At 42.7% G+C, this 18,338-nt stretch overlaps 1 protein-coding gene across 4 annotated transcripts in view; it reads right to left on the bottom strand.

Moving 5' to 3' along the window:
* The window catches only part of fbxl2 (F-box and leucine-rich repeat protein 2), a 355,919-nt gene that overhangs the window by 119,647 nt on the left and 217,934 nt on the right, over positions 1-18,338 (bottom strand). For all 4 annotated transcript variants that reach the window (XM_072467255.1, XM_072467254.1, XM_072467253.1 and 1 more), the window contains one exon: positions 6,159-6,285. In XM_072467255.1, the coding sequence (XP_072323356.1) occupies positions 6,159-6,285 (127 nt within the window). The remainder of the gene's footprint in view (positions 1-6,158; positions 6,286-18,338) is intronic.

Below are 18,338 nucleotides of genomic sequence, written 5' to 3'. Positions count from 1 at the left end.
TAGGAAAATCCAGAGCCGGACTCCCAAAGTTGTTTACAGGATAGGATTAGTACAGCATATCGTATTAACAGTAAGCACAGAAGGGAATCCAATATGCTGTTGTACACCCAGAAAGTTTCCACACCCATTACTTCCAAAGATAAAACAAAGTCAAAATTGCAAGACGATCTGCTTTCTTGCACCTTTGTAGAAACTTGATGTCAGTATCTATATGCGTGATCTTCTTGGAGATCCTCTCCACTTTGAGCTGGCAGTTTGCGGTGTCGATGGTAGCCATGGTGTGGAGACGCCTGCGTTGGACTGGGGTGAGTACAGTAAGAAATCTTACAACACCAGCTTAAAGTCCAACAGGTTTGTTTCGAATCACTAGCTTTCGGAGCACTGCTCCTTCCTCAGGTGAATGAAGAGGTGCTTCCAGAAACATACATATAGACAAAGTCAAAGATGCAAGACGATCTGCTTTCTTGCATCTTTGTAGAAACTTAATGTCAGTGTCTATATGCGCAATCTTCTTGGGAGATCCTCATTACTTTGAGCCGGCAGTTTGCGGTGTCGATGGTAGCCATGACGTGGAGATGCCGGCGTTGGGCTGGGGTGAACACAGTAAGAAATCTTACAACATCAGGTTAAAGTCCAACAAGTTTGTTTCGAATCACTAGCTTTCGGAGCACTGCTCCTTCCTCAGGTGAATGAAGAGGTGGGTACAGGGAAGAGGGAGAACTTTATTTTCTCAAGACTGAGAAACCCAGCCATGTCGCTAACCCAGGTCTCTGATTTCAGGGGCTTCGGGTCCCTCCACATTAACAGTATCCGTCTCCGGGCTACCAGGGAGGCAAAGGCCAAAACATCAGCCTCTCTCGCCCCTTGGACTCCCGGCTCTTCCGACTCTCCAAATATCGCTACCTTGGGACTCAGCACCATCCTTGTTTTAAGTAACGTGGACATGACATCAGCGAAACCGTGCCAAAATCCTCTCAGCTTTGGGCATGCCCAAAACATGTGGATATGATTTGCTGGCCATCCCGTGCACCTCACACGCCCACAGTTTGTTGCGAAATGCTTCATTCACCACTGAATCTTCTAACGCTGTCAGGTCATAAGCTCCAATGGCTTCTCCTTAATAGTGATCCTTGATTTAATAGTGATCCTTGATCAGGAAAGCTGCAATATCTCAAAAGCAAGAAACTTCAATCATTATACTGCAACCAATGACAAACTGTTTTGGCTCAGCACTTCAAACATTTCTGAAATAAGGAAATATTGCAAATTTAGGACATATCGTCATAAGAACCATGCAGTTAGAGGCTCCAAGCAACATTAAACCACATCTGAGCTATATGAGCCAAGAAATGCAGTTTATAATGCACCATGATGGATTTACAGATACTCAAAGCAGACACTTATGAGGTAAGAAGCATGATGTTACTGATCACAGCTGAACAGATGGTTTTAGTATTGACAGCATTAAGTTTTGAGGCTTTTCAAGTCACCCATGAATTGTGGTGGCCAGGAAATCAGTCAGAACAGCAAGGACTCTGGAGTTAGTGGTTGTGATGAAACGGCTACATTGAGCATCATCGATGTGTATGTGGAAGTTGACATTGAGACATAGTAGAATGGGCAGAAACAAGTCTCAGGGTGAAGCTTTGGGGCGCATCAGAAAGGACACTGGTGGCATAGGAGAAAGAAAACAACTGAGGGAACATAGTGATTGTACTGGAACAGGTCATGGTTGGCAAGTTTCCATTGATAGCTTACTAAAACTTAAACCTTTAAATATCAACACTTGCTAATGTTAAAATAGATCTCACAAACGTTTTTGCTTGTTATGAGCTTGCTGTTATACAATTCTAATCTGTAGTTGCACTACATTTTTAAGAAAAGATTTTTGCACTCCTGGAATCAAAACTTCCTTGGTACAGCTGTCACGTGAAAATACTCCCTCGAATCTAAAGAACAGGCCTTAAAGCTATTCTTCATCCAAACAAAATTATGTCCCACCTTGAGGATGTGATTCCTCACTGGCAATCCTGACAATACTGAGGAGTATTTGATCGGCTTTTTTCAAGAATTTTAAGGGGAATAGATAAGCTAGATAGAGCAAAACTATTTCCATTGGTTGGGAAGTCTAGAACTAGAAGAAGACATAGTCTGGGAGTTGGAGCAAGATCTTTCAGAAGTGAAGTCAGGAAGCACTGCTACACACATAGGATGGCAAAAGTTTGAAAATGTCCTCTGCTAGATCAATTATTCATTTTAAATCTGAGGTAGAAATACCTTTGTTAACAAGATATGAAAGGATAGTGGGCAGCACGGTAGCCTTGTGGATAGCACAATTGCTTCACAGCTCCAGGGTCCCAGGTTCGATTCCGGCTTGGGTCACTGTCTGTGCGGAGTCTGCACATCCTCCCAGTGTGTGCGTGGGTTTCCTCCGGGTGCTCCGGTTTCCTCCCACAGTCCAAAGATGTGCAGGTTAGGTGGATTTGCCATGATAAATTGCCCTTAGTCTCCAAAATTGCCCTTAGTGTTGGGTGGGGTTACTGGGTTATGGGGATAGGGTGGCGGTGTTGACCTTGAGTAGGATGCTCTTTCACAGAGCTGGTGCAGACTCGATGGGCTGAATGGCCTCCTTCTGCACTGTAAATTCTATGAAACTCAAGGTCAATATAGAGTTAGATCGCAGAACAGCCATGATCTCCCTGAATAGCAGAAAAGACTCAAGGCGCTAAATAGCCTACCCTATGTGCAAGAGGGGCATAAGAGTAACATTTGACTAAGTACTGCATCAAGGAGTCCGAATAAAATTGAAATCAATGGAATTAGGCAGGACATTCTTCTGTAGTTGGAGTCATAATCAGCACAAAGAAAGATGCTTGTAGTTGTTCGAGGCCAATTGTTTTAGCAACAGATCACTGCAGAAGTTTCTAAGGGTAGTGTCTTAGACTTAACTTTCTTCAGTTGTTTCACCAATAACCTTCCCTCCATCATGTGATTAGAAATGGGACAGCATGCTAATATTTGCAGTGTTCAACTCAATTTGCAATTCTTCAGATAATGAAGCAGCCCATGCCCACATGTATGATTGGGCTGATAGGTAATAGATAACATTTGTTCCAGAAAATTACCCATCTCCTATGATAGGAAATGTAACCATCTCATAAACTCAGTTGGATCAGCCATATTTATGGCTACCAGACCAGGTCAGAGGCTGAATAGTTTGTGACAAAAGGATCACCTCCTGATTCCATCATCTATAAGGAACAAATCAGGAGTGTGCTGGAATGCTCTCCACTTGCCTAAGTGAGGCAGCTGCAACAACATTCAACACCGTTTGGGACAAACAGCTACACTTGATTTCACCAGTAGCTCACTGTGGCTGCATGTATACCATCTACAGGACAATCTCCAAGGCTTTTTTAGCAACATTTCCCAAACCCACAATTTCCATCACAGCAGGTACATGCATACAACATCATCTGCCAAGTTAGGCACCGCCCTGACTTGGAAATATATCACAGTTCCCTCATCATTATTGGATCAAAATCATGGAACTCCCCACTCAACAACATAATGAAGTATCTTCACCACATGGGCTGAAGAGGATCAAGGTGGCAGTCCAACATCCTCTCGGGGCAATTAGCGATGGGCATTATATGTCATCCTTGCCAGTGATGGCCATGACCCGAGTAAGAAAATATCAACCCTATCTAAAAGTTTGTCTTTATTTAAGGACTGATGCCCAGCTGCATAATACCCACAACATCCATTGCATTATAGTATAGCTAGTAAATTTGACCTGCAGACTCAACAGAAATGGTCAAATACTCAGCTATCAACAATGAAGCTGAATTTCTGGAGTTACGCTAGAGATATAGCCAACGGGCATTGGCAGAATTTCTTCGCGATAAATTAGTCATCTTTTACAACTTGAAGCCACTTCAGAGAGCCACTTCTTGCTCTCTGTAATATTCTCCAACACCTCAACCCTCTGCGATATCCGTGCTCCTCTATTTCTGGTCTCTTAACTATTCCCAATCATAATTGCACCACCATTGGTGACCGTGCCTTCAGTTGCCAAGCCTCAAACTCTGGAATTCTCTTTCTCTCTCTCTCTTTAAGACACTTCTTAAAACTTGACCAAGATTCTGGTAATATGACCCAATATCTCCATATATGGCTTGTGTTTTATAATGTTCCTGTGAAGCGCCTTGGGACATTTCATTATATCAAATGCGCTATGCAAGTGGTTGTTGTTGAAGTAATTGCAAGAGCTACACGAGAACAATTGCAGCCTAATAGCTCAGTATACGGATACGCTTTCCCAGTTATCTCAGCCTTGTGATTTATTTGTTCACAATTATCTAATCTCTAGCCTGCACAAGTGATTTCCCAACACAGTATTTAATTTATACAATGAACACTATTCACTTGGGATCCGATGGCATCTATAGTCATTTTAATGTACAGACTATCCTCAACTTTACGACATTCAAGTTACGACGAATGGCACTTGAGACATTCATAAATTCGCACTCCGTTTCAGTTTTACAACATGGGTTTCAAATTTACAATGTTCTGTGCCTAGTTTAGACAGGCACTTACACTGAGACCATGAGAAAACAGTAAATATAGCTAGGTTCATCTCCTAGCGCATCTGTGCAATTTAATCTCCTATTTGTTGGCTGAAAAATAGCTTCAGACAAGTGCCTTGCCACCATCTGGGACCATCAAGCACAAACACAAATAAATCTGAAGGACTGGATATTATATGAGTTCACGAACCAATCAACCATTTTTAACATTGTATCTATAGGAAAAGCAGTTCCAACTTATGATGTTTTAACTTGTGACACTGATTTGAGAAACCAATTGTGTCCTAAGTCTGAGGACTGCCTGCAGTGCAGTATAGCCAATGGTGAACAAAAGTAAATTCACTTAAATTATCCCATTTGTTCAGAGTGACCACCCACATTTATGCCAGCAGACAGAAACTGAGCAAAGTAATGCTCGGGAAGGCCCTGCTAAGAGAATTACAGATATCCCAATTGAAATGTTGCATAAATATCAGAAAGAAATTAGGAGATTTTTTTCCCACAGTTTTAGCTGACAGATTCAGTTAATTAACTGAATCTACTGACCTTAAGTCAATAATCAAGTATCCGTCATTGGAACAATGGGGGGGGGGGGGGGGGCAAGCATTTTTGTCAGTCAGATCTGCTTGTGCAACTCCATGAGGCTGCCATATCTTGAGACTGTGAGAGGCCTACATTAAGAAGCTGAACCTTATGTGGTCAAAGCAAGATGGTAAAAGCTTTCTTTCAAATATTTTGGACCAATAATTGTTGTTGCGAGCCACCAAGATCAATTTCTCGTGCAATGGAGTGCGTGTGCTTCTGATGTCTGATTTTTAATGAGCAAGCATAAATAAAATCTTCAACAGTGGGCTGACTTCAGCGATGATATCAGCAGTCACCAAGTATCTTTAGCGGGTAATCTATGAGGGAATGCATCAATAATGATGTTTTAACTACCTTAGTCACTGAACTAGTGTTCATCAGCATGGAATCAGATACAGAACCAAAGGTGGAGGTTGCACAACTCCTCCTTCCCTGGAGGAAATTCCAACAGATTTGAACAATTTTATTCTGGCATTATTAAATGCCCTTGAAATGTCCGAATCAAACCTGGAGAAATCTTATCAGCAATTCTCATTGGTTGGGACTTCAAACAATTTTTGTAACAGTGTGTCAGCACAGGCTAAATTTGACAATGAGTTCTCTAGATTGACTCAGGACATGAAAACAAGAAAATGCATGTTGAATGCTGACACTTCAAAAAATAACTTTCCAAGTGAATCATACAAAGATTTTGAACATCAAGATTTTAACTTCCACAATTTGTGTGAAAAGAAACCATGCAAAAGTACAAATTAACTTGAAAAAGTCACAAAATCATAGAAGAAAAGCAACAGAAACAAACACCGAAAATGATACCAAGACATAGAGCAAGGATAGAGGAAGCTTGCAACTATTCTGGGCTGTTTAGCCCAGATCCTTCAAATCGACAGCTCCTCAGTTATGTCCTCTGACTATATGGCAGTGTGAATGGATGAGAAGAATGTGATTTACTTAGAAAATTGGTAAATAAAAATTACCAACCTGTGTGCACCCTCTCAAAAACATGGCCTTCAGGCCACTACATCCTCCCACTAGAGCCTCTATCCCATCCTTCGACACCTGATCACACCAGGAAATGTTTAAATGCTCAAGGTTTCGATTACCCTCACTGAAAGGCAAAAGAAATGCAGTTCAGTAAAGGTATAATTTAATTCACAAATTTAAAAATCGATAGAAATCTCTAACTTTACTGAATTAGGATATAATCCATACAAGATTTGGTTTAACATACAATTTATTTTCATCCATATTGTGAAGTTGGCAATAGTTTAAGCAGTTAAGCCTTTTGAAGGCTCTGGAAACATTCTAGCTTTATCAAAATATAAATACACTATTGTGATATTACCTATGTCATGGTGTGACATAAGATCATGAGAAGTAGGATTAGGCCATTTGGCCCATTGATTTTATGTTACTAAATTTGTGGTTAAATCTGCATTAAAAGGCATTCTCCAATTATGCCTGAGGGATATCTTTCATTTTTTCCCTGAACCAACATCATTAGACAACCAAGACTAGCCACAATAAATGGTTTATTTTGGTTAGCACTTTATCCATTTCTGTCATGTCAATAGAGTTCATCAAATGGTTACTTTAACATCTCTCACAATGTTGACACCTGACCTAAATGTAATTTTGCTGTTTTGCATCCATACCTGGCTGCCAAAATACAGCCCGTAGAAGTTTATATGGAACCTCAATGAGACTAGTTTACATGAACCCACAATGGTGAAATGTAGGTTGTTAAAATCAATCAGTCTGAAAAGTGTGAACACAATGTACTTAACTCGTAGGCTACTGCCTATAAGTTGTTATAGTCTGCTCAAATTCTGCTTGTTCAAAAACTGTTTTATTAAAAAAAAGAAATCCAATGTATAAATCTCATGACTGACAGCCATTCATCAATTCCTATTTCACATATCTTTACAGATGAAGTTGGGTTAGATACAGCACCATGTGAAGTTTATGTTGATCTATCAGAGACTGAGCTTCATCAACAGAAAGAATTAGATTTCTCACCCCAGCCAAATTAGATGGCATACAATGTAGATTGCCAACTATACTGTACATGATATGGTCTCATTTAATTTGTAAATAAATTCAGAACAGTAATTCAACCTGTATAATGCAGTAATCATTTCTAACATGTTGTGGCCTTGGATTAGAATTGAAGTTCATTTCTGATTGTTGTTTATACACGGGATTCATTTCTTTTAAAAAAGGATCTACAAGCAGAATTTCAGCAAGCTAACATGGTACTAAGTAATGGGATGATGACCTACTAATTGTGCTTCTTGTCAGCATTTGTACTTTTCAGTTAGGCTGGTTTTGAAGTTCTGATGAAAAGTCATCAATTTTGAGACGTTAACTCCGTTTTTCTCTTTACAACTGCTGCCAGACCTGATGAGTTTTCCCAATATTTTCTGTATTGATTGACAGAATATGCCATAGTTTTCCTACATATTTCACAGTGATCCATTCACTGGGATTCACCATGATCCAAGTTACTGGTTAGGCGGGGACTCTGCTAACTGTGCGTCAGGGAATAAAAGATATGGGCTTGTGAATGGTAATTTAAGATGGAACGGTTCAAACTACAGAAGAGGGAATAAACTACTGAATAATTACGTTATTCAAACATGCGAACAGGGACAAAATGTCCCATACCATTCATTCTCCAAAACACCAAAATTTTACTGTATAACTAGTACTCAGAAATAGTACTCAGAAACTGTATGATCAGAAATCATTGTAATATTTATATATTTTTGAAATTAGCTGTTTGGGACAGAATTGGGGTGGGAATGGGGAACAGTTAATAAAAACTTAAAATAAGCTCCGTACCAAGTTATTGCACCTATGTTCCTCTGAATATCACAAGCAGCATTTCCACAACAGTCGTCATGGCTGAGACATACAAGAACTATTATGGGTCAGTGAGATTATTAACAATGTAGGTAAATGAGCAACAATGAGAGGTGTTTGATCTAATTTGTCTATGCTGCTGTTAAATATCAAATGAGCTGCATTCCTTCCTATTTCATCCAAGCCTGTCAGCATATCTTTCTATTCCTTTTTCCCTTGTGCATTTATCTAGCTTTCCCTTAAAATCATCTATGGTAGGTCACCGTAACCATTCCATGTGACATGTGACACCAAGTTCCACATTCCAACCACTTTCAAAGAGGTTTCTTCTGAATTCCCAATTAATTGGATTAATTAGTGACCATCTTAAATATAAGGGGTGGGATTCTCCACTCCCACGCCGAAGTGGCCGCGCCATCGTGAACGCCGTCAAGGTTCACGACGGTGCGGAACGGCCCCGGTCCCGACCGATTCAGGCCCTGACAATGGGCCAGTATCGGGGCCGCGTCATCTACCCGCGCCAGGCCTTGTCGCCCACGTAAAAGCGGCGCCGCATAACGGACGTCATCCGCGCATGCGCGGATTGGCCGGCGCCAGCCCGCGCATGCGTGGTTGCCGTCCTGTCTAAATCCGCCCCGCAAGAAGATGGGGGACGGATCTTGCGGGGCCGCGGAAGGAAGGAGGTCCTCCTTCAGAGAGGACGGCCCGACAATCGTTGGGCACCGATCGCGGGCCACCCCACATTCAAGGTGAAGCCCGGTGCAGGATCCCCCCTCGCCCCCACAGGCCGCCCCTCCAGCATTCACACACCGCCCACGACTGCAGCGACCAGGTGTGGACGGCGCCGGGGGAAACCTGCCGTTTTGGCCTGGCCGCTCGGCCCATCCGGGCCTCAGAATCGCGGGGGTGCCGGAGAATCGCCATTTTGGGTATCTCCGGCGATTCTCCGGCCTGCGAAACTCGACCGGCCCGTTCCCGCCGCTTGGGAGAATTTTTGGCGGCCCAGGCGATTCTCCCAACCGGCGTGGGAGTGGAGAATCGCGCCCAAGACCTTGGGCACTTCGTAAGTTGTTGGAAATGGAGTAAAGATATGTTTACTGAACATATTCAACATTTTCAGACGATCAGAGACAGCCAGTGTGGATTGGTGAAGGGTAGGTCATGACCGAAGAAGCTGATTTGATTTTTGTAGAGATGATTAAAGTAGTGAACAGGAGAATGTTCGTCAAGATATGGACATCAACAAACATTTGATGAAGTGGCACAAAGAGATGGTTAGCTAAAGTTGAAATTCATTGAATTGAAGACAAATTATTGACCTGGTTATGAAACTGACTGAATAGCAGGAACAGAGATTGGGGATGATGGACAGGGATTTTAATTGATAGAATTGACTAGTGGTGTCCTGCAAATACCTGTGTTGGGGCCTCAAAATCTCAGTATTTATTAAAAACTTGAATGATACAACAGAAAGTCATTCACGTTTGTCAATAACAGAGATAGGCGCCATTATAAGCAGTGTAGATAGAAGCATAACATTTCAAAGATATATTGATAGATTAAGCAAATGTGCAAAACTGTGGCAAATAAGTTTCAATGTAGGCAAATATGATATCACCCACAGTATAGGAAATAATCAAAAAGGCTAATGGGATGCCCGTCTTTCTATCAAGAGGGCATGAATAGGGGAGCACGGTGGCGCAGTGGTTGGCATTGCTGCCTCACAGTGCCGAGGTCCCAGGTTCGATCCCGGCTCTGGGTCACTATCCGTGTGGAGTTTGCAAATTCTCCCCATTCTCCCAGTGTTTGCGTGGGTTTCGTCCCCACAACCCAAAGATGTGACGGGTAGGTGAATTGGAACAAATTAATTGGGTACTCTAAATTTATTTTTAAAAAGAGGGCAAGAATGCAAGGAGATGCGGGCCAAGCTTCAGTTATATACCTCGTTAGATTACCCAGAATATCCTGAACAGACAGGGGCACCACATCTTAGGAAGAATATACTGGCCTTGGAGGGATTCACAATAGCACAACGTCTTCTGGACAATATCAAGAGACTGCACGTTGACTTAAGTGGATTTGGAGGACCAGTTAAAGAATATTTTAGGAATATAGGGGTAGACAAGCCAGCCCATCGAGCCTGGTCCGCCATTCAATACGATTATAGATGATCATCCACTTCAATGACTTTCTCCCCCACACTATCCCCATATCTCTTTATGCCATTGGTATTTAGACATGTCAATCTTGGCTTTAAACATACTCAATGACAGAGCTTTGACAGCCCTTTGTGGTAGAACATTCCAAAGATGCACAACCTCTTGAGTAAAAAAACTCTCACCTTCGTGGCAAGTGGCTTCCCTCTTATTTTGAAATTGTACACCCTGGTTCCACACTCCCCAACCAAGGTAAACATCTTACCTGCATCCACCCCATCTATCTTTTTGTAGGTTTCAATGAGATTCCTTCTCAGTTGGTCAATTTTCTGGTTGGCAGGATGTGACAAGTGATGCACCACAGGAATCAGTGCTGGGACCTCAACTCTTTACAATTTAAAAAATAATTTAGATGAAGGACAGATGATATGGTTGCTAAATTTGTTAATGGCGCAAAGATAGGTTGGAAAGTAAGTTGTGAAGAGTGAATAAGAAGGCTACAAAAGGACTTAGTGAATGGGCAAAGATCTGACAAATGGAATAGAATGATGGAAATTGGGAGTTTGTCCATTTTGACAGGATGAATAAAAAAAGCTTATTATCTAAATGGTGAGATTGCAAAGTTCTGAGATGCAGAGGGATCTGGGTGTCCTAGTGCATGAATTGCAAAATGTTAGTATGCAGGTGCAGCAAGTAATTAGCAAAGCTAATAGAATGTTATTGTTTATTGCAAGCAAAATTGAGTACAAGAATAAGAAGGTTATGCTTCAGTAATACAGGGTGGTGAGACCACACCTGGAATATTGTGTACAGTATTGGTCTTCCTATTTAAGGGGGAAAGATGTAAATGCATTGGAAAGAGTTCGGAGAAGGTGTACTAGATTAATGCTTGGAATAGGCAAGTTGTCCTATGAGGAAAGGCTGGACAGGTAAGAATTGTTTCTGCTGGCGTTAAAAACAAAAAGAGTACATGGCGACTTGATCCTGAGGGGGACTTGACTGGGTGGATATGGAAAGAATGTTTCCTCTTGATGGAGAATTAAGAACTTGGGGCCACTGTTTAAAAATCAGGGGTGCCCCATTTAAGACAGATGAGGAAAACATTTCTCTCAGAGGCGGAGAAACTTTGGAGTTCTCTTCCTCAGAAGCTGGAAGAGGCAGAATCGTTGAATATCTTTAAGGCTGAAGTAGATTGATTGAATGGCCTACTTCTGCTCTTAAATCATGGGCTGGATTTTGCTAATTGTGAGGCTGTGTCCCTACGCCGGCATGGGAACGGTGGCGTTTTACGCATGAAAAAATGGCGTAAAACAGCCACCGATCCTCCGTGTAGCTGGGGGCTAGCATGCCGGCAGCGTAGAGCACCCGGCTCTAGCTGCCAATACGGCCCGGAAAATTCCGGGTCCATGGCCGCACATGTGCACGGCGGCGTCCTGCAGTTGCCGCGCTGTGTGACATGGCGGCGGCCGCTGGCGGACCCAGCCCGCGAAATAGTGCCCCGCTTTTGGCCAGCTTGCGCACCCCGGACAACCCCCCAACTGTGTCCCCAGCCCCTGACAAAGTCCCCCCTGCCCCCGGATCATCCTTCCCCCGACGGTGGCGCTGGACTGAGTCCGCAGCTGCCACGACGAGTTCCCGACAGATGGGGCCATGAGAGACCCACGCCGTCGGGATCTCGGCCGGTCGAGGGCAGAGCATCGGGGGGTGGGCCTCAGGCAATGTCCTGAATCCATCGATACGCCGGGTAGAGGGGGTAGAGCATCGCAAAAGCCCCCATTTGGTCGGGAACTGTGATTCTCCGGCTGATCGCAATTTCAGCGTCGGTGACCGGAGAATCCAGCCCCTTATGTTTGGATATTTATTCTTTGAAACTCTAGAGAATACCGGCACAGTTTCCTCAATCTCTCTTCATAGGACAATCCTGCCATCCTAGGAATAAGTGGTGAACCTCTGTTGCCCTCCCTCTCTGGCAATAATATCCTTCCTAAGATAAAGGGACCAAAACTGCACATGCTATTCCAGGTATGGTCTAACCAAGAGTCTAAACAATTGAAGCAGATTTCGCTACTCCTGAACTCAAATCGTCGCAACCTCCCTGGGAGTGGGAACAGACCTGTGGGAAAAATCAGAAGCTGAGTGCCTACGAATAAAGTCTGGGAATTGGAGTGCGGCCTACCTTCCTGGGAATGGGAGTGGACCTGCGGGAGACAGTCAGGAGCTGAGGAGCGCATCATTTCAGCTACTGTGGGCGAGCGATGAAAGAAACGTTACAGGAAACTAGCAAGTTGATTGGCCAGCCAATGCTTAGTTCAGGACAGTGTGCAGCCTGCTTAGGACACAGGAGTTAAGGTAGGTCTATAAATAAAAAACCATAAAACTTTGAAATAAAATAATTAAAATAAACACCTAAAGCACATACATATGTAGTTAAAAAACACAACTTTTTAGCATTTAATAAGCACAGTAAATTATAGTAAATGAGAAAGCAATTATATTAACTAACTAACATAAGTAACAATAGTAGGACAGGTGTTATATTGCAGCTGTGGAATATGGGAGCTTTTGGACACCATGGCAATCCAGGACAAATATGTCTGCAAAAAGTGTAAGCAGCTAAAGGAATTCCAGATCAGGATTACAGATCTGGAAGCCAAACTGAAGATGCTGCGCAACAGAAGGGAGGGAGGGAGGGGGACAAATCTCAGCACAATTCATTCCAGAAAGCAGTCACTGCTCTTCGAATAGGGTTGTCTGGTTTGGTCAACAGTGAGAGACAGGAGGATGTGAGGCAGGCAAAGGGGACGAGCACAGTGTAGCGAAAAAGCCCTAGATTTTGCAATTGTCGAACAGGTTTGAGATGTTTAACTAGTGTGGACGAAAGCAAGGTCTGCAAGGTGGATGAGCAGGCTGGCAATGGCATCATGATGCAGGAAGCTGAGGGGTGCAAACCAGGAAAGTTGTCACAATACTGGTCAGACAGTAAGAAGGATTGACACTGTTCTCTTCAACAAAGAGTGAGAGTTCAGACGGCTGTGTTGCAAACCCGATGCCAGGATTCAGGACATCTGCTCAGGGATGGAAGGATCCAGTTGCTGTGGTCCATGTAGGTAGCAATGACATAGCAGGACAAGAAAAGAGGTCCTGCACAGTCACTATAAGAATCTAGACATCAAATTAAGAATGAATATTCTCGGATTATTACCTGAGTCATGTGCAAATTGACACAGGGCAAATAAGATTAGAAATGAATGTGTGGCTCAAAGACTAACATGGGAGAAGTGGGTTCCGGTTTATGAGGCACTGGTGCCAGTACTGGGCAAAGCGGGGGCTGCACCGTTGGGATGGTCTACATTTGAACCAATCTGGGATGAGTGTTCTTGCAAATCACAAAACTAGGAAAGTAGAAAGGATTTTAAACTAAATCGTGGGGGCAAGGGATCAAATGTGGGAAGGTGTGTTATATCAAAGAGTGGAGAGCAGGTAAGAAGATATTAATATGAGAAATGATAAACAGACCATGACAGCAAGGGAAAAGTCTCAGTAAACCCAACAGATAAGGCTAGAGGTTACAAAAATAATAAAAGGACCAAACTTAAGGCTCAGTATCTGAATGCACATAGCATTCAAAACAATAGATGAACTAATAATGTAAATAGAGATAGTGAAGTACGATCTAATAGACATTACAGAGACATCGTGGTAGGATAGCAGGGATTTATTTGGACCCAAATACTGAAGGGTCTATGATTTTTCCGAAGGTTAGGAAGTTAGGAAAACGTGGAGGGGTGGCTCTGTTAATTAAAGACACCATTAACCCAATTACCTCCCATCCCATATGCTTACATTTTGCTAATCAACCTCCTGTGGGAGACTTTATCAAAAGCCTTTTGAAAATTCAAGTACACGATGTCCACGGAGTCCCTTTATCAACTCTGCTAATAACATTTTCAAAAATCTCCAACATGTGACAAACATGATTGTCCATTTATAAATCCATGCTGGCTATGCTCCATCAGGTCATTATTGTCCAAGTGTCCATTTATCATATCCTTTAGAATAGATTCCAGGACTTTCGGAGGCGGCCATGCGCTGGACAACGTGTACCTGGTGACTCCTGCGCGGGGAAACTTCTTTTCGGCCCATAAATTCCGGTCGGACCTTTAAACGAGGTCCCGATTTTTACAGGTGAAGGTGTCGGCAATATTTCGAGCGATGTCCGGAATGCACACGGCCCAGCGCAATGGCAAAGGGTGCTGACTAGTTGACAAGTCAACTCTGATTGGTGACGGCATTGCCACGAGAAAACAACAGGGAACTGTAGGCTTCCCAAGCTTGTAAATGGGTCAAATTCTACCACTTTCAGCCCTGAAATTTTTTCGGTCTACCTAAAATTATCCTGGAAAGGAAAAGCATCACAAAAATCTGAGCAAACAGGGAAGCTCTTTCACACTGCAACCATGCAGTGGCTACGTGAGTGGAATTCTCCACAAACATGATGCTGCCAACCCCACAATTGAGCAACTTAGTGTACGAATGTCAGTGCTAGTGCAATGCTAAATGCATATGTTGCATGCTTCAGTGATTTGTTTGATCAAATCAAACAGCATGATCCTCCAGTTGTTCATAATAGGCAGAGTACAGACCATACCGAACCAGACAAATTTAAAAGCCCAATACAAAACGTGTACGGATTGATGTGATTGCACAAAATGGCAGCACTTGCTGAACAATCCCGAGTGCGCTAATAGCTACACTAATTTTAAAAATTCAGTCAATCTCATAACGTTGCTCATTTATGCTTGCTAGAAGTGATATACATACAGGGACTCATTCTCTGCACACAAAAATAATATGTTCAAGCCTTGCACCTTTTTTGAATTACACAGGGGCTTGGGGAGCATATAGTTTCCAGTTCCTTTCTCCACATGTAATATTTTGGCCAATCAAGAGTCGACTTGCCAATCACCCTCTTCTTCTGTGGTATAAATTGTTGTGGTAGTTTCAAATATGACATTCTTCTGTTGCTTTGGCAACATGTCTCTTTTCATCTCTTTTCAGTAATATCCAGCGTTATTAGCAATGTCTTGGAAAGAGAGGTGAAGGAGGCATCAAGGTGGGACTGCACTAAGAATGCTCCACATATCCCACGAACAGGCAGGCATAGCTAGGACCCATATGGGTTCTCATAGACACCTTTTATTTGGTGGAAGTGAGTGAAGTCAAAGGGCAAGAAGGCTAAAGGAGTTATTTTTCTCTCAAGATTGACAACATTCAGATGTCTGTGCCTCATCTTCCCTTAGTCCACCAAGCAAAACTTTAGCACCTTGTGTTTTGCTCCAACCTCTCTCTCATCTCCCCCCATATATTTTCAGAACGCCACAAGACCAACCTACCACATTTTCAGGCGTATTCTCACCAAACTGATCACCTAACTTCTCTTCCTGGCCTCCATGCTACCTAATATTGTTAACTCTCCCCATTTCTTAGGTATTTTCCCCTGCCCTCCTACTCCTCCTCCAAAAACCCACCCTTGACCTCTCAGTCCTTGCAAATAACTACATCTCCAACCTGCCTTCTCTCTCCAAAGTCCATGAATATGTTCCCATCTCAAAAGGTTACCCACAACTCCATGATTCCTTTCTAGTCTGGTTTCTGCTCCTCCACAGCAATTAAATGTTCCTCAAAGCCACAATCAACATCCTTGGTAACTGTGACCATGGTGGACTATCCCTCCTCATCCTTCTGGATTGATCTACAGGTTCTGATGCTGAACCACACCACCCTTCTCCAACGCCTCTCCTCTGTTGTGCAGCTCAGTGCCCTCAACTGACTTCACTGTAGCTAGGGAATATCCTCAACTATCCTTTTTTCCCGGTCCCATAGTTACCTCCGGAGTTTTCCATGCATCTATCCGTGGTCCCATGGGCCAGAAAATTCATCCAAATCCACCTACACACCGATAAACCCCAGCTCCACAATGCTTATCCAACATCTAGGATTGGAAAGTAGAAACGTCCTCCACTGAAAAATTCAGAAGACTGAAGCCTTCGCTTTCAGCCCAGTCACATACTTTGTTCCCTAGCTACCAATTCAATTCCACTCCCTACCAACTGTCTGAAACTGAATCAAATACTGAAGATGCTGGGAATCTGAAATAGATCAGAAAATAATAAATCACAATAAATATTCAGCAGGTTTAGCAACATCTGCAGAGAGGGGAACCAAGTTAGCATTCAAGTCAATAACTTATTAATTGGCACCAATTCCAAAAGGTTAAGCTAAACTCATTCTCTCTTTTCAGGTACTGCCAAACCTATTGAGTATTTTCAACATTTCCTGTGTTCATTGCATATTATTTGCACTCTTGGCACCTTACCTGATCCAGTGCTAAGTTTCAGATGCCATATCCTCTCCATCACCAAGACTGTCTACTTCATCTATGTAATATCACCCAGCTCCTCCCTTTCTCAACCCAGCTGCTGCTGAAATATTCCGCATTGAAGAGGCCAAATGCAGATTGTGTGTCTGTTTTGTGTTAACACATCCGGTCCATCCGCAAATGTGACCCCTAACTTCCAGTCGCCTATCATTTTAATTCTCTTACCTTGCTTTTACACTGGCCTCTCTGGAACACTGGGCATTTTCTGAATGAAACTCCCCAGGTAGGCTCAAGCCCCAGTACATTAATTTTGATTAGACACATCGCAGCATTCTGGACTCAACACTGAGTTTGACAATTTCAGATCGTTATTTCTGCCCCCATTTCTTTCCTCTTCCTTTTGTTTCTTGTTTTGTTTTGTTATTTTTCGGACAGCAGTTGCTCACAACTCTACCACACACCTCATCTAGAAACATCTTTTGTTTATTTACTTATTCCATTACCAATTCCGAGGGTCTTGTGCCATGAAACCTTTTGTCATTTAATTTATCCTGCCTACCACCGATCATAGATTTTCCCTGTTCTTTTTCTTGCCCTCTACCATTCACTTGTTTTTTTATTTATTACATCCCTAATTTTTCCCAGTTCTAATGAAAGGTCATTAACTGGGGTTCTCTCTTTACAGATGCTGCCAGGCCTGCTGAGCATTTTCAGTATTTTCTAATTCTATTTCCTTAGTCAGGCTTTGGTTGCCATCTGACTCACTATTTCCCCTCAACATCATGTGCTGGACATTATCTATCAAACTGCCATCACTCTCCTGTTCACAATCACGATCGGTGTGTCCGAGTAATTGTTCACCTACCCTGCAATTTACTTTTGCTGAATTTAATGATATCCAGCCGCAATGTCCTGGTAATTGAAGCAGATTTTCAAACACATCTTATTCACTACTTCAACAGCACTTCATGCCTACTTTATTTTCGGGTCGCTCACTCCAATGCTCTCTTTGTTGACCTTGCCAACTTCCACCCTGTAATACTTCCAAGTTTAGCTTTCTATATTTGTCTACAGCAATCTCCACCTGCTCATTGTTCCCCTCAGTGCACTGAATTCAAAATCTTTGTTCTCCTTTGCAAATCTTTCAGGTCTCACCATGCTCTGCAGTCTCCTTCGGGCTTGCATCTAAACCAATATCTTTTTGTCACTCAACTCTGACCTGCTTATCCTTTCGAGCCTCCATCCCCATCACCACCAACCAAGCTTTCAGCCATCTCTACCTCACGCTCTGGAGCTTCCTCCTGCTTTTCTGCATTGGTATACCTCTCCCAATCTTTGTAAGAGTTCTCAGAACAGGGGCTGGTTTAGCACAGGGCTAAATCGCTGGCTTTGAAAGCAGACCAAGGCAGGCAATCAGCACAGTTCAATTCCCGTACCAGCCTCCCCGAAACAGGCGCTGGAATGTGACGACTAGGGACTTTTCACAGTAACTTCATTTGAAGCTTACTTGTGACAATAAGTGATTTTCATTTCATTTCATTTTTCATACTTGGACCATATTTTTGTGCATCTCTTCAAACCCTAATCAGTACCAATTCTATCTCTTGGGATGTTGCTACAACAAAAGGTACAAAATAAATCAAAGTAACAGTTGTTGACTTGACCAGCATTATTCCAAAACTGAACACTAGATGACAGCATACACAACCGTTTCATTCAGCCTCACTTCAGCTTCTTTTAAATGCTTTACAGTTATGGCAT

This window comes from Scyliorhinus torazame, chromosome 11 (genome assembly GCF_047496885.1).
Source record: "Scyliorhinus torazame isolate Kashiwa2021f chromosome 11, sScyTor2.1, whole genome shotgun sequence".
Lineage (NCBI taxonomy): Eukaryota > Metazoa > Chordata > Chondrichthyes > Carcharhiniformes > Scyliorhinidae > Scyliorhinus > Scyliorhinus torazame.
The sequence above is the reverse complement of the archived record's forward strand: the minus strand, read 5'-3'. Positions and strand labels throughout refer to the sequence as shown.